The following is a 17,074-nucleotide window of genomic DNA, read 5'->3' as shown; positions in this document are numbered from 1 at the left end:
ATCCCACTTGCCTCAAAAATTAAAACAGCAGAGTATAAAATTTAAGCTATGATTTCTGATATATTATGATACACATATGCTATACTATGATACATTAAAAACAGAGTGCAGAGCAGACTTCCCCATTTTTCTGAAGCATCTTAGAAGGCTAAATATTATCAGCTTTCATAGTCCATTATTCTAAGCTGAAAATCTTTAGGAAATTTCAGGATTGTCAGTATCATAGTTCAAGAGAGGCTGCCACTGAACCAACAACAACAACAAAGAAAGCTGAAGCCTGAAGAGCCACAACCAGCTGCCTTTCACAGGTATAACCATGATTATGTATGCCTTGAAAGTTGGGGAGTTAGGTGACTTCTATTTGAAAGTCTAGTTAAATAATCTACGATACTTGTCTGGAAAATCACAGGAAAGTCATGCTGGAGGTGAGAACAGTGTCTGTGCTCCCTGTGCTCCCAATGCCCTGCCTGAGAGGCAGCACCTCGGGTTTCTCTTCACTGGGCTGGCTGACCTTTTCCACAGTGCAGCAGAGTGCAGGGATCCCTCCACGAGCGCAGTGAGTTGCTTCAAGGGAGATTCAGGGAAATTCAGGGACACACTGTCCTCACTGGAGGGCAAAGTAGAGAACTGCTCATCAAAACTTGACAAACTAGACGGGCACATGGAGAATGTGGAGGAACGGTTGGAGAAATCAGAGGCCGGGACCCAAGTCTGTGAAAAAGAAATCGCTGAGAATAAATCTATGACTAAAACGATTTTAAAAACTGTTGTTCTTTAGAATGAACACTGAAGTTGTTGAAGGGGTAAGAAAACATCTGCATCCTGGAATCCAGGAAAGGGTAAAAGGCCCCAACCACAAAATCTTGAGTATAAATGGATTCCAAATAATAAGGTCCCCTCAATGAGAAGCGTCACTGCTGAGTACTGTTCAGGAAGCAGCTTCCAAAGGAAGTCATGGATGGAAAGCCCTTGGTTATGCTGGTGTATTTAGACAAAGAGTTTTTTAATATGACGAATAAGAAACTAAAGTTTCTATCTATAAAAGGCTAAAGATGCTATTTGTTCTACTACTTTGCCTAGATGTACAAGCTGAAAAATCAGAACTGATTTTTTTGTTTTAAAAGCTAGTGTGCAGAAGCCAAAGATTCTAATTCCTAAATTGATCCTCGATATTTTAAAATTTGATGTCATGTCTTATAAGGACACAGAGAAAGAAAGATCAGGGAGTAACAAGGAAAGAAGAGCAAAGGCACTGAAAAAACAAGTTCTAAGTACAAGGTTAGGTGCAACCAAACTTTAAGAACAATCTGTTCATTTTATGTTACAAATATTGTGGTAAGCTCCTAATGGGTCAAAGGCTTAGGACATAAAAGTGAATGACATCAAGTTAAAGAAAGAATATAAAATGCAAAGTATTATATTCACCTGTTCTAGTGACAGAAAAACTAGTTTTGACAGTTTTCAATGTCAAGTGAAATTTCAATATTTCTCTTAATATTTACCTTCCAATTTCCTACCACATGTAGAGGTGGAGGGGATGTGAATTATAAAAGGTCATTACAGTGTTATGAAAATCCAGTGGCTAAACTGACGAAGATAATTAAGTAAGCAACAACTGTATTCTGTTAATAAACTGTGTGTGGTCAGATCACTTGTGAAGGAAGGAAAGATGTAAGAGGACTAGTTCTCTGCTACTCCTAAGGGATGTATGCTTGACAAGGCCAAACTTCCAGGCAGAGACTGCTGAAATACAGATGTGTGTAGCAAACACAAGATTCTACCCACCAGAGAAACTGAGTACTGCATAACTGACAGACATTACTGAACGGTATGTCCATGGTATTTTTTCTTCTTTCAACGCTCATTCAGTAAGTTTTTCACTGACTGCCCAATGTGACAAGTATGCATTTCCTTAAGCTACTTGTTTTCTAGAAACCAACCTAGCACAAAACCATACTACCAATACTTAAGAAACTACCCATATTGCCACATACCACAATACAACTAAATCTTAAGCTCAATACTGACTACTTCAAGATCTATTCATGACACACAAAATGTTGGAATGTCAAAAATCTCTTAAAAGATTTAAATAACCAAGAGAAAGGAAATCTGGAAAATACAGGTACACATGAAGCATAAAGTTCTATCTCTAGTTATTGTCTTTTGTATTCATACCATGTAAACAGATAATCACGACCAATAAAAAGACTGTAATTCAAAAAAACTCCTCAGATATGTCCAGTGGCTTTCCTTCTGCCTTAATTTCTATGAGATCATTTCTAAAATAATCCCAAATTCTTATAACTGAAAACTAGGAACCTGAAATAATCAGGATGAAATTTAACTGCTTGCCTTCCATTCCCCTGTATATTTCTGACTACTTTCTGATTAATATTCTTCTGGAAAATTAATTTTTAAAAACTTTTGGCTTTGCAGACATTCAAGAGGAAACTGATCAATGACAAAGAATTTAATTTCTAATCAAATATTTCTCAGGGAATTTACTCGGGGGGAAAAACAGACATAAAAATGTTAATAATACTGTGATCAGTATAATTTATGATTTTTATTTATTAATAGCAAAAAATTCAAAAGCCAGTGAGGCAAGAAAATGTTCAAACAGGTTCAACAAAGATATGGGGAATGATTCCTAGTATTTATCTTCTTATTCCAATAAATAAAGTCCTACTATTTCTTATTCCACAGCCTCACACAAATCTTTAGTGTCTTTACTGTTGATCAGTGACCAAACAACTAGTAATCAACTTGAGTCTAGAGACCACCACAAGATGATGTCCATGATTTTATTTTTATCCCAATCTAAATATACACAAAGCAAACTAATCACACCCTATAAAACATTCTTTTCTATCCCAGGAAAATATCATCATCCAATTCAACAAAGCAGGACTATAAACCAGTCATTTGTATTGCATGCAGATTTTGCTTTAAGATGTCACTGACACCTTTAAAACCCTTGAATGAAAAAGCTAATTATTTCAACTCTTTCATTTCTGTAATGACAATACCAGCAGCAATATCCAGACGTCTTCAACAGGAGCATTATGACTTCAAAGAGAGCTCATTTGTACCTGCTTTGCCTTTCAGGATTTTATTCTGGTAATACTGCCACTCCAACTGGGGGTTAGCGCCAGGACGTAAAGGTGCCCTTCCTGTGCCTCTGTTACTTGTAACAGCCACTGGTTTTCCTGTGAGGAAAAAAAAATTATTTTTAAATCTAAATATAGGAATGTTAACATGGCAATATGTAAAGGAAACATTTTCAAAAGTTTTAAAAATATGACATATTTTCTTTAGCTTTAGACATTAATCCATAAGGAGCTAGTATCTTTAAACATTCTCAATCACCATACAAAAATCATCTAAGTTTCTCAACACCCTCCAAAAAGTAAACTATTTATGACAATATGATATATTTATTCAAGTTAAAACGCTATCACTTCCTTTCCCATGATTTTTGTTTGGTTTCTTACAGTAGAGAAGAGTCAACTCAGATCCTAGATTCAAACTGGAATGGTGGGAGAGGGTAAGAAAACCAACTACATCTGGACTTTTTATATTTCTCGTATCAGAAAAGTAAGGTAACATCCAATCTTTCAATTTTACAACAAGAGAAACATATATGCAAAGGGACCACAATCTGACCTACTATATAATAAACTTGAGAATACAGTCCCTCAGTTTTTGGTTTAGTTATAAAATCTTTCAGGTATCATTTCCTTCTGTATGCATTAAGTTACAAAAGAACTGTAACTTCTTAAAGCAATAGCATGCATCATTCATATATATGTTACTGAATGCATTTGTTGTGAGGATAAAAAATACTACCATCAGAGTGACTCATCAGGCTAAACTCAATTCTTTAAACATTCTAAACTCCCTTCAAAGCTGAAGCAGTAGCTATTCATGACACAAATAAAGCCCTGGTGTTAACCAGCAGTTTCTGTGCTTTCCTGAAAAAGAACAGACTCTCAGAAGAAAATGCTAATAGTTACATCTTTCAAGCACAGACAGAACTACTGAAAAATCCAGAATAAATGTTTTTAAAAGTATTGACTAACTCACAAATATCTGAAATTCCATTAAAACAAAGATGACAGCATATCTCAGCAATATTCATTAATGCAAAATTATTCTCAAACCAAAAAGTTGGAATGTGCACTAGCATCATCAGAACAGTTAATCAAGTTATTTATCCAAGAGAAAGAAAGCGCATGGACCCAAACTGTGGAATATGCTACCATAAAATTTCTATTTAATAACCAAGTAATAGTAAATATGTAAAAATATAGAAAATGCCCAATGCAGGTACCAGTCTTATTAGTCTTAGATGAGATCTTTCAGCTGAAGAGGAGTATTCTTCCCTAAAAGACCTAACCTCCACAGGGAGAACAAAATGTTTCTAATTTCCCTTTATCTTTCTTGATAACTGAGTCAGAAAACTTGGAAGCAGGGATTTATTTTGCCAAGGAAAATAAAAATAATATTTCTTGAAGGTTTTATGATCCCTTAGAATATATATTTATAACAATATCAAGTTTTCTTAAAATATGAACAAGAATACAGACCTTTGAGATCTGGTCTATTTCGTATACCCACTGATACAAAGAAGCAATCCATATCAACATGCATTATACAGCTCTGATGCCTGGGTGAACTCAATACTGACATATTTCCTAGAAGGAAAAAGAAAATGTTCAAACCTGAAGCTAATTTTTAATATAAAAAAAAAAAAATCAGGTCTATTTAATTTTAAAAACTGTACTTTAAGTGCCTATAAGTTGAATGAAGTCTCAAAAAAATACAGTATCCATTACAGAATATTTCAATCACTTCAAGCAAGGTCAAACGTCAGTTTCTTTGGCTCTAAACATAATCCAGAGATATAAATTTAGTTTGCAAACATAATTTGAAATCAATTATGAAGATAGCATGTTTTCCTAATCTATACTGTAAGAATTATTAAGTCTTTCATTCAAAGTATGTCTAAATACTTAGTTATTTCTGTGTGAATATTTTATTAAAATGTATAAAAGTACTTTCATATAGTTACGTGGAGCTAAGTAACTTTAGATGATCAGTATTCCATATGCAGTCTACAAATATTCCTTGATAAAAAAACAGTAAAAACTGCCAGTATAGAGTGCTTGGTAGGTGTCATGCACTGTTTTAAGAGGTTTACATGTATTTATTTAAAATTCTCAATATGATGAAATATATAATCTTATTAGGTCCATCTGATAGATTAATATTGTTATGTTAATGACTGTGTTATGCAGCCAGTAAGAAGAAGCCAAACTGGATTTCAACTCTAGGCAGTCTGATTTGAGCCCTGGAACCATCACATTGTTGCTCTAGATATAGTTAGAAAAAGTCTATAGAACAAATACCTACATATAAATCTGTAGGTAAATATATACAATTTTCCTCCTTTAGCCATTAAACACTATTAAAAATCAGCTCTGAAGCATATATGCCACTTTCAAGAAAAGGGTAGTGTCCTCTCCTAAGGACTCTGCCTTCTAATCACCCTGAGCTATGTATTTTGGTTTATCAGGGTTATTGTAACCAATCCAGCCACAACTAGAGCTTTGTTCTTTATCAGTTCCATCCTTAGACCTTTTAGTCCTTTAGAGACCTTTAGTCCTCTAAAATATAGAATTCTTGGAAATAAGAACTCCAAGCTTGTAAAAAGTTCTAATCTCAGGGCACCTGGGTGGCTCAGTTGGTTAGGCGTCTGACTTAGGCTCAGGTCATGACCTCGTGGTTCATAAGTTCAAGCCCGGGTTGGGCTGCATCAGGTTCTGTGCTGACAGCTCAGGACCTGCTTTGGATTCTGTGTCTCCCTCTCTCTCTGCCCACCCCCCCACTCCCGCTCTGTCTCTCTCAAAAACTAAATAAACGTTAAAATAAAAAAAAGTTCTAATCTCATAAAAAAGTTTTCTGTTGATAGGTTTAAGAATACTAGTACTCAAGGTGTTAAGTCTTCAGAATAAGCTTCCAAAACCTTACATTTTTACTCCCCAATGGTTCAGACTACTACATTTACCAAATTGTGACTGTGAAAGCAGTGTGAAAGCACCAAGTTCTCACTATGTGCAAGGCAACAAGCCTTTGTTCATGTTATCTTCCCTTAAGTTCAGAAGCCCACAAGGTGAGCACCATGGACCACCTATCACTCCACCGTGAAGGGGAAACTGAGACCCAGAGAGGTGAACTGGCCCATGGCCCTGCAGAGCCAGAATTTGGATTAAGGATACATTATTGAACTCAAGCCATGCACTTCCTTGCTATCCTCTGTATTATTAGAAAATAAATCTTAACAATTATAATTTTGCTGTATATAAATATTATATAAACATAATATAAACCCCAAATAACTGCTTTAAATATTCAAGTAGTACAGAATGCATATACCAAACACCTACTGAATGCTTTCATACAACATAAAAATTTATCATTTTATTCCATTCATGAAACTAATTCATAATAATTCTTTGCAGCTTTCAAAATTAAATGACCTTTACCATATGAGGCCAAGGGATGATGAATGGATAATCTAATACCTGTAACATTATTCTGAAATATCTCATAAGTAACACAAAGTATTTAGGACTACATCAAACACAACAAAACATAATAGAAAAAAACCCACAGGGAGAAGCTCTATCACTGTCTAGGGCAGAACCATGAGCTTCTCTCTGTACCTCAGTTTCCATAGCTATAAGTTAAAAGGTAATATGAGATAATCTGAGATATCTCTCTAAAAAAACAAAACAAAACCATACATTCTGTAAACAGTTATCTAAAACCTCAAACCAGAAACTAATTAGTAATGACTGCATAGAAATACAGTCTGTAATTGTTGGTTTTGTTTGCTTTTGAAGACAAGAAAAGTATTAAAAAACAAAATACAATTAACCCATCTACTATTATGTGAAAATACTTAATCTCACTACAAGTTTACCACTGTAATTACAGTAGCTATTAAGTCAGTTCTTTAATAATTTAAAAATCATTCAGATGCCAGCTTCTAGAATTAAGTTACTCTTACCAAACCAATTTATTCTTACAAGAATTTGAGCACTGGATAGAATTACATGTTACATTTTACACAGTTCAAAATTTCAACAACTGACAAGGTCTACATGAGGAATGAATGCTCAGAATCCCAACCTTGTTACTGTTTAAGTTACCTGAAAATATTCAGCTAGCCAACATTTAAATCTAAATTTGTAAAAAATATTTTAATAAGGAAGAAAGCTTTCTATAATCTGCTATACTTACTGTTAACTTACATGCCCCGATATTCCTAAAGACTTTGATAAGAGCTTAGTACTGATCAGAATACCAGTGACACCTTAAGAACAAAATGGTCAAGTACTATTGTTTCTTAAGAAAACAATGTTAGTAAGTATCTACCTGTGTCAGTTACAACAAGTGCAGACCTGCCTGTTTTCATTTTTTTTAACTTTTCCCTTCCTGGAAAGATACCACTACTTTGTCTTTGTAGGGTATTGACAAACTCAGTCAATTCACACTTCCACATTGATATGTGATGCAGTCTTGAGTGGGAGTAGAAGTCTGAAATAAAATTGCAATCTGAAGGTTTGGATGGCACTGAAGGTGCTGCCTTGCTAAGAGCAGGTACTGAAGTGCTTTTTGTGCTTGAAGGCCCCTGAACAGCGGAGTGGTGAGCACCATTTATTTTAGTGTTACTGTGCAAAGATGATAAGGAGAAGGAATGAGTTCTGTGTGGATTCCGCACAGCATCTGTGTTTCTAGTGCTCTGTTGCAACTGATGCAAAATGCAGTCTCTGAAGTCAGTGCTGCTCTTCTCAGCCTGCTCCTCCTCCTGGGCAAAGTCTGGAGAAAGCCTGCTGGCAACACTGTTGCCCATGGGCACCAAGCAATCCTGCATCTGTAAGGCACCATTAGAGCTAGGAGTATGTCCATTAAAAATGGCAGTGCTGTCTCTGTGATGCGGAATTCCGTTTTGTTTCCTTCCTGGAAGGATGTGCTCCAGCTCCGCAAAACTAAAATCATTATTGGCATCTTCTTCATTCCAACTGTTCATTCCATTGACTTTGACTTCATTTTCTGTCTCAATCTTCTTAATTATGTGATTTCTACAGACAGAAAAAAAAGATATAAATTGATATGTGACTTTCAGGCTAAAACAATTTTTAATGTAAACATGGTCTTAGTGATGCACACCTTCAATATTTCTCCCCCTAAAAATTGAAAAATTAAGCCATAAATTTTATATTCTTTCTCTTCCAACTAAGATAATTCTTAGCTAAACCAAAGTAGCAAGGTAACTACGAAAATCCTAGAACATAAAGTCTTTTAAGTTTTGTTCTTTTTTTTTCAAACTTCAAATACTCCCAAAGAAGAAACATAAAAGAATCTCAGGTTGAAGAAAAATAAAAACTATTTTCAATTATTCTTCCCACTAAAATTTAAATGGAACCTGTAATCCCTAAATACCCACAGTAGCACAGTATCTGGCATTTACTAGGGAGTCAATAAATTATGGGAGTTAACATAAATAACTCCCATAAAAATGGATAAGAAACTTTATCTGAATTAATATTCCTTGTTTTAGTTTCATGTAAGGCATTGTTCACATTAAATATGATACTGCTGCAATCCTAGGGCCAGTTAGTTTCACTCAGGAAGACTGACAGACTGTATTTACTAATCCCTTAATAGGCCCACTGTCATGAGTAGGTAAAAAGAACTAGGTTAATGTGTATGGGTAATTCAGTAAAATGTATACCTAGTAAAATGAGGACATCTGCTTATTAACAAAGGAAATGGCATTTCATTTCTTAAAAAAGCATATTCAGACACCAGGGTGGTCCAAGGCAATCTGACCAAGTTTCTGGATGACAAGTTTATAAATGTAGGACCTATGACAAATGTTTTGCTAAATTCACATTCTGACTCCTCTAGATATTTGCTTGTTAATACTCTATAATAAAGGCAAATTTCATTTGCATTCACAAAAATGATCTAAGTAACAAAAACAAAAACCTGAATTACAGAACAGCAATTCATTCTACTTAGAAACACCCACACCATTAACCCAATTACAGTGCAGGCTCCAGAGAAGGTTGCCTGATACATGATACCTAGGCATTGGTGAGGCTGCCACAGTATTACCAAGTTTAATCTAAAGTCTCTCATCCTAATACCAACACAAGAGATTAGCAGTAACAGTATGAATAAACAGAAAAGTCACACATGAGACAGATGCAAAACATTACCACCCATTTCTGGGTTGGCTCTGGCTGAACCATCTCATGGAATATGACAGGCAATTCTGATTAGTTCCAATCTTCACAGATGATCATGCCAGTGAAAAGGGAAAATAGAAGATCAGGGAACAATTAAAATAAAAGAGGAAGGAAAGAAAACCTCATTTGCTACATGTCTGGCCCTTGAGATAAAGAGAAAGCAAGGGAACAAGAAGTCACATAAAAGAACTTCAAAGAAATTTATAAAACGTATTGAATATACTAAAGAATAAATACTATGGAAAGCAACAAAAGTGAGTTAAGTCAGAAAAGCCTGACATCTAGTTTTCTGTGTGACAAACAATAAGATTCTTCTCATGTATACTAGCAACATATGCAACAGAATTACAAACACTGGCAAGAAACACATTCCTAATATACATTCTTTCTGTACTACAGTTTTTCAGCCTACACAAACGGATATTCATAAAGTAGTTGTAATGGAAATACATCATTGGGAGACATACATTAATTAGGCAAAAGTGTACATGTATTAAAAAGTACAATCTAATAGGTAAATTCCTGCTAAAACTGACACAAGGGAGAATTAAAAATAACAACCACCTATTTCCTATTTTTATTACTGTAAGAGAAAAATACGAAGTTGCACATTTGGAAAGATTTTCTGATATTATTTGTTGTGCACCTTGATGGTGCTAAAAAAATTGAAAGGGTTAGGTAATGTGAAAAACATGAATATGCTTATAAGTGAATACAAGATAAAATACAAATGACAACAACAAAAACTACTGAAGGTAGTGATATCAGATCCTCCCAGCTTAATTGGACTTCTGGTCTTTAAATATATATATATACATATACATATATATACATATATATATATATATATATATATATATATATATATATATCCAACTCCCAAAGCAAGCAATTTAATAAATAAGGAGAACACTAGCGGTAATAAACCACCTGATATACAAGTTAAGGCAACACACCAATTAATCATGAAACCAATTTACCCAAGATAACTGCAATTAAAGCTTAATCAATATATTTTTTTAAATCTGCCACATGGAATAAAGTCTAGAGTTACCTCTAACTGTAACACTGAGGGTCACCAACTAAATTTTTACCAATGTAAATATATTTACATATGTAAAACTGCTATGAATTTGGAAATTTTCAAAAATAACCTAGAAATGTTAACACATTTATTATGTATATAGCACACAACAAAAGCATACTGGTGCAATTAGCTTGGTTTTTGAGAAAGCAACATTCTACAGCAAATTACTTATGTGCAAGTAATTTTGGGAAAATCCATGGAAAATTTTACTTCCAGTTATTTAAGATCCATTAGTATAACAGGGGAATCTACACTGATTGGGAAAGCTTCCTTATTTACATTTTATTTAAGAAACTTTCATGATAAAAATAAATTTAATTTTTTTAAGTTTATTTATTTTTTGGGAGGGCACATGTAAAACTGGGGGAGGAGTAGAGAGAAAAGGGGAGAGAGAGAGAATCTCAAACAGGCTCCACAGTGTCAGCACACAGCCCAATGTGGGGCTTAAACTCACAAACCATGAGATCATGACCTGAGCCAAAGTTGGATGCTTAACTGAGCCACGTAGACACCCCCAAAATAATTTTTAGGTAAGATACCCACAAACATATTTTAACATGTTTAATATAGATAAATGGCCATGTTTTGTATTTGTTTCTATTTCAGCAAAGCAGGAGCAGTACCCACACCCACTGCTAAAACCCAGCTTTGCAGCATTCCCCAGTCTAGAGAAACTTACACCCTGTTGTTCAGCTGTTTGGATACACTGCTTGGACCTGGCACAGGATCCTCAGGTTTGCACGCAGGATTAAAGTTGAGACCCTTCTGTATGTTGGACTGCTTGCTGTACAGCTGATAGGGAATGTAGGACAGGAGTCGTCCAGCTTTGATGCTGAAACAAAAAAGTAAAACCAACTTAAGAGTTTAATACTTGAGGAAAAGAAGTTTCATGAAAAATAAATGTTCTTAACAACAGAGTTTTTCACCAACAATGAGCCACCTATTCTCCTAGTTTATTTCTTCTCCCTCTGTTTTAGTGGCCCTAATGCAACATAATCTTACTTAAACACTTAAGAATAAGATATTCCTTTAAAAGTCAATGGCCAACAACATTACATGAGGGGAAAAAGAAATAGAGTAAGATGACAAAACTGCAAGCACGAGTGCGACTAGTCAATACTTTAATCCTCATGACTTTAATATTTTTACCACAACTCCCTCTCAAACAATTCATATAGAATCATCAAGATTTTCTCAAATCTCCTCTAGTAAGCTTTTCCAGAATAACTAAAATGGATGAGAATTCCCAATTTCCACACCATGAGCTCAGGAAGGGGAATAAAAGGTATAAAAATATGTATACAACTTCTTGCCCTCTCTCCTACAGGGTACAGATTGGTTTTTTATTACAGATACTGAAAATAAGCTATTTGTTTTTGAGCTCTTGGAGACCAAGAATGTATTTTCTGATAAAATACTACCTACAAGTCATTGGGGAATCGTCTGAAATGTGTCTGTTGGTTTTTTTAGTCAAGTAAAAATAATTTTACAAGAACTGTGTAATACTGTGAGAAAAAATGTAAATGACACCATTAAAAAAAAAAAAAGCCAAATCTATACCAGAAATTAGTCGTATACATTTTCTATAAAGAATAAATTGAGGCAAGATACAAAAACACAAGAGAAATGAAAGAAATCATGAGGTGAAACTGCTGTCAACTTTTATGTAAGTGAACTGAATAAGCACTCTAATCTATACAGTTAATGTAATTAGAAATATTTTAGCCCATGTGAAGTATGGGCTCTTCAGAGTATCATTTAAGTACTACGTGGCAGATGTGCTAACATATTATAGTTTGGGAGCTTAAAAAGAAAGGGCAGAGTTTGACTGGGAGCCAGTTACCCCCAGCAGGAGACCCCAATGAGCTGGCATAAACTGCAACAATCACCACCTCTCACTGCCAGCAGACCCACCTGGGAACCTAACCATAGGAGGCAGGGTCCCTTGCTACAAGTGACTCAACACAAAATGAAGAACAAAAACAAAATCAGCCTTAGTAACTAAGGACAGCATTTTTAAACTGTGCTCCACAGCACTTGTCAGGCTTGAGGAGGCAGTGGGGTGAATCACAGCAGCTTCTCATTAACTATCTTACCCTTCAGATATCCACATTACATTGTCTGAAGAAAAGGATGAGGACAAAAATTTGAAAATCCCTAATTTATACTATATAAAAGTATAAGATTTGCAAGGCAAAGGTTTCAGTAAAATAATCTCATACCTAAAACTTCTCCATTAAAGGACTCCCTTGCCTCTTAGAAGTCGTGGCCTTATATTCATGCCCACATTAACTCAGGTTTAATGGCACATACACAGACACCAGGGAATTCTAATCAAAGCAAAGCAATCACCTCAAACACTTACAAGTGGTAGTTGCTGTTTAAACTGCTCAAACTAAAAACAGGAAAATTATAGAAAAGAGTATCATTTATCATCCATTAAATAACTAAAATAATGTTTAAAATTTTAAGTACAATAAAATCTCATAAAAACACTACTGAGAAGAGATGAACAAGACTGGGATTACAGTATGAAAGAAAGAGTACTGTAATTGCCCAAAAAGACTCCATGCTAGTACATGCAGACACTGGGCATTTATTTTATATATTAAGACATATGCCCAGACTGATCCATTTCCACAGGGCGAACTCATCTACATCAAGCTTAATTAAACGGCAAAGAGCAGACCCAATTAGGAGTCAGAAAGATCTGAATTCGGAATCCTGCTGTTTTTGGATATATCTTATTAGCTCTTCCTTCTCATACATAAAATGAAGGAAACAGGCCATATGATAAGGATGTCCAAAGTAACTTCAGTTATTTAAAAACAGATGATTAAGCCTGACTTCAAACCAAAATAAAATCCACTCAGGTGAACTTTAAAACTTGTAACTGCCTTAAGTTGCTTTTTTGATTGTATTCTCTCTAGTTATATTCAGGGCAAGAAGGAAGAGTAGGTATTTGAAAAAAAAGCTCTAATGTAAACTCCCATTTTCTAAGCAAATCAAGTTCCACTCAGCAAGTGCCCTTTTCAACCCACTTTCCTACTATCTATGGATCTCCACCATTCCCTCCAAAGTCAAACTAATATCCTCAGATCAAAATTCTAGCCCTAGCACGATGATAGGATTGTCTGTACATGACAACACACAGTACAACTGTGGAATGATACAAAGTTTTTTCATTATTGTCAAATTGGTTTCCATACAACACCCAGTGCTCATCCCAACAGGTGCCCTCCTCAATGCCCATCACCCACTTTCCCCTCTCCACCAACCCCATCAACCCTCAGTTTGCTCTCAGTATTTAAGAGTCTCTTATGGTTTGCCCCCTTCCCTCTCTGTAACTTTTTTTGTTCCCCCATCCCCTCTCCCATGGTTTTCTGTTAAGTTTCTCAGGATCCACATATGAGTGAAAACATATGGTATCTGTCTTTCTCTGCCTGACTTATTTCACTTAGCATAACACTCTCCAGTTCCATCCACGTTGCTACAAAAGGCCATATTTCATTCTTTCTCATTGCCAAGTAGTATTCCACTGTATATATAAACCACATCTTCTTTATCCATTCGTCAGTTGATGGACACTTAGGCTCTTTCCATAATTTGGCTATTGTTGAAAGTGCTGCTATAAACATTGGGGTACATGTGCCCCAATGCATCAACACTCCTGTATTCCTTGGATAAATTCCTAGCAGTGCTATTGCTGGGTCATAGGGTAGTTCTATTTTTAATTTTTTGAGGAACCTCCACACCGTTTTCCAGAATGGCTGCACCAGTTTGCATTCCCACCAGCAGTGCAAGAGGGTTCCCGTTTCTCCACATCCTCGCCAGCATCTATAGTCTCCTGATTTGTTCATTATAGCCACTCTGACTGGCATGAGGTGGTGATACAAACTTCTTATACTGAAAACCACACAGCTCCTTTTTTAAGGAGACACATTGCTAAAAGCCACGTTCTTTGATCTGATGTAATGAAGGGTCAGGTCATGAGAAAACAGCAAAAGGCACTGGTGACATATTCCAAGGATAGGCTGTCAACCTAATCCCCCAAGGTTTAAAAAAATTTTAATCTCTAAGATACATATAGTTTTCTGGAAGCCAAATGCACTTTCTAAAAATGCACTTTTGGGGCACTTGGGTGGCTCAGTTGGTTAAGCGTATGATTTCTTGGTTCAGCTCTGGTCATGATCTCACGGTTAGTGGGATCGAGCCCCACATCAGGCTTCATGCTGACAGCAAACAGCCTGCTTCGGATTCTCTCTCTCCCCTCTCTCTGCCCCTCCCCTGCTCAAGTGCATGCTCTCTCTCTCTCAAAATAAATAAAATTTAAAAATGAGTGAATAAGCAAATAAATAAATAAATATATACTTTTGACATTTTGGAATTTATTTTTTAACAATTGCTGATGTTTACAGAATAAAAATAAAACAACAAAGGAACTTCTATATTTTGCCTCTAACAATGTGCCAGGCATTATGCCAGATAATTGCGCAAATTATTTCTAGTTCTCACATAATCATATCGTGTCAATATTAGCCTTCTTTTACAAATGAGGATTTTAATATTTTCACTTTTAATTTTCATACATCTAACAATTACTCATATATATATATATATATATATATATATACCATTTCAAAATATAAATTCACTTAAGTTATGGCTCATCGCCAAGGTTCAGATGACATATTTAAACTTAGGAAATTAATACGAATGGCCACTGATTTAGAACATCAATTCCAAATCAACAACAGAAGAACCATAATGTAACAACTAAAAGATATTAATACCTCAAACTGCTCTTCCTCTTTGTCCTGAGTACTCCAGGTCCACAATACCCTGGTCTTCTTCTTTTTCTTTTCTTTTCTTTTTTTTTTTTTTTCAACGTTTTTTTATTTATTTTTGGGACAGAGAGAGACAGCATGAACAGGGGAGGGTCAGAGAGAGGGAGACACAGAATCGGAAACAGGCTCCAGGCTCTGAGCCATCAGCCCAGAGCCCGACGCGGGGCTCGAACTCACGGACCGTGAGATCGTGACCTGGCTGAAGTCGGACGCTTAACCGACTGCACCACCCAGGCGCCCCTACCCTGGTCTTCTTCTTACGTCTTAGCATGTACTTTTAACACAGGATAGAATTTACTCATATACCAAGCATACTGTTTATTATGTTTTCTTCAATAGAACACATAAGCTTCAAGAGGTAGGGATGGGATCTTTGTTTGCTTCATCGATAATTCCCAAATACACAGAGCACCATCTAGCCCATCAGAGATGCACAAGCATTTGCTGAATGAATACCATGCCTAGCCAATCCCTTCCCATCACTGCTTCCTGCTGCTTACCTGAGTCATCTCCCCTAATTCCTGGTAGCTAAGGTTGTTGCAAGAACACTAACATACTAGGCTACCTAAATTATCAATGTGAGGTTAAAGAGTACACTGATGTTAAGACATTATTTTTCACTCTTAAGAGGCAATGTGTGTTTATAATATAAAATATTCCAATTTTAAAAACTTATTAATTAAAAATTAAACTTACCTTTCCACAATCCATTCTGGCCGAATTACTTTTTCTCCCTTTAATTCTTTAATTTTGGCATTTGGAAGATTTGTGGCAATAATGTGTGTTGTTTTGGATCTGGAATAATACACATGGTATTGGCCTCCATGCAACATCATTAGCTTTCGCAATTCCTCAGCAGAAGGATCTGTAAAATTAGTATTAAAATATGTTAAAGAGTTTTTTATATAAGTACAGCCCTAGCTGAATAATCCCTTAAAAAGCCCAATTTGAGGAACATATCACTGATTTCTCCTGGGCTGTGTTGTCAGTAAACAAAATTGGGAGGTAAGTCACAAAGTGATAAGGCTATTTGGCTTTAGCACATCCTCTTCCCTGGCTACTGGAAACAGTCCACCAATAAAAAAAGCACTTATTGCTAAGATGTGCCCAGAGCAGATAGGGACCTCAAGTAATGAATCTACACTAATAACAGAGCAGATATTTTAAAACTTTTGATCACATTTTGCTACATGACCTTGATATTGGTTATCTCAGGTTTTAAAAAATTAACAAGTATAAGATCATTTATAGATCAGTTTACAGAGACTCCAATTAATCTTACACCTACCTCCTTCAGAATAGTACAATAGTTGGTAAATTACTCATACTTACTATGAGCAGACTTACTATAGGGCTATTAAAAGACTTTACCCCTATGAAGCTTAATAATTTTTATTTATTTAAAGTTTTTTTATTTATTTTTTGAGAGAGAGAGAGAGAGAGAGAGAGAGCGAGAGAGCGCGCACGCGCGCAGGGGAAGGGCAGAGAGAAGGAGAGAGAAAGAAGTCCAAGCAGGCTGGGCACATCAGCAGAACCTGAGGTGGGCTTGATCCCATGAACGATAAACTAAAATCAAGAGTCAGATGCTCAACCAACTGAGCCACCAGGAGCCCCAATAACCTTTTTTTATTTAATATAAAAAAAGTTAAAATAATATTATTCAGTTTCTTAATATGAACTTTTACCAAAACCAAAAAATAACCAATACAAAAAAAAAAAAAAAAAAAAAAAAACAACAACAAAGAAACTTCATTTTTTTCCATTTTGTTTCAAATTAATGTTTTTTAAGCTATAGAAAAATACCTTAAACAAGA

At 35.5% G+C, this 17,074-nt stretch overlaps 1 protein-coding gene across 13 annotated transcripts in view; it reads right to left on the bottom strand.

Annotated features, from left to right (window-relative positions):
* Positions 1-17,074, bottom strand: part of REV1 (REV1 DNA directed polymerase) — a 92,416-nt gene that overhangs the window by 28,897 nt on the left and 46,445 nt on the right. For 12 of the 13 annotated variants that reach the window (XM_042931996.1, XM_042931997.1, XM_042932001.1 and 9 more), the window contains 5 exons: positions 15,957-16,125; positions 11,093-11,245; positions 7,447-8,153; positions 4,593-4,700; positions 3,096-3,212 (listed from right to left, as the gene is read on the bottom strand). In XM_042931996.1, the coding sequence (XP_042787930.1) occupies positions 3,096-3,212; positions 4,593-4,700; positions 7,447-8,153; positions 11,093-11,245; positions 15,957-16,125 (1,254 nt within the window). Of the gene's footprint in view, positions 1-511; positions 677-3,095; positions 3,213-4,592; positions 4,701-7,446; positions 8,154-11,092; positions 11,246-15,956; positions 16,126-17,074 lie in introns of those variants that run through there. The other variant, XM_042932009.1, reaches the window with a different exon arrangement.

Source organism: Panthera leo, chromosome A3 (genome assembly GCF_018350215.1).
Source record: "Panthera leo isolate Ple1 chromosome A3, P.leo_Ple1_pat1.1, whole genome shotgun sequence".
Taxonomy (NCBI): domain Eukaryota; kingdom Metazoa; phylum Chordata; class Mammalia; order Carnivora; family Felidae; genus Panthera; species Panthera leo.
The sequence above is the reverse complement of the archived record's forward strand: the minus strand, read 5'-3'. Positions and strand labels throughout refer to the sequence as shown.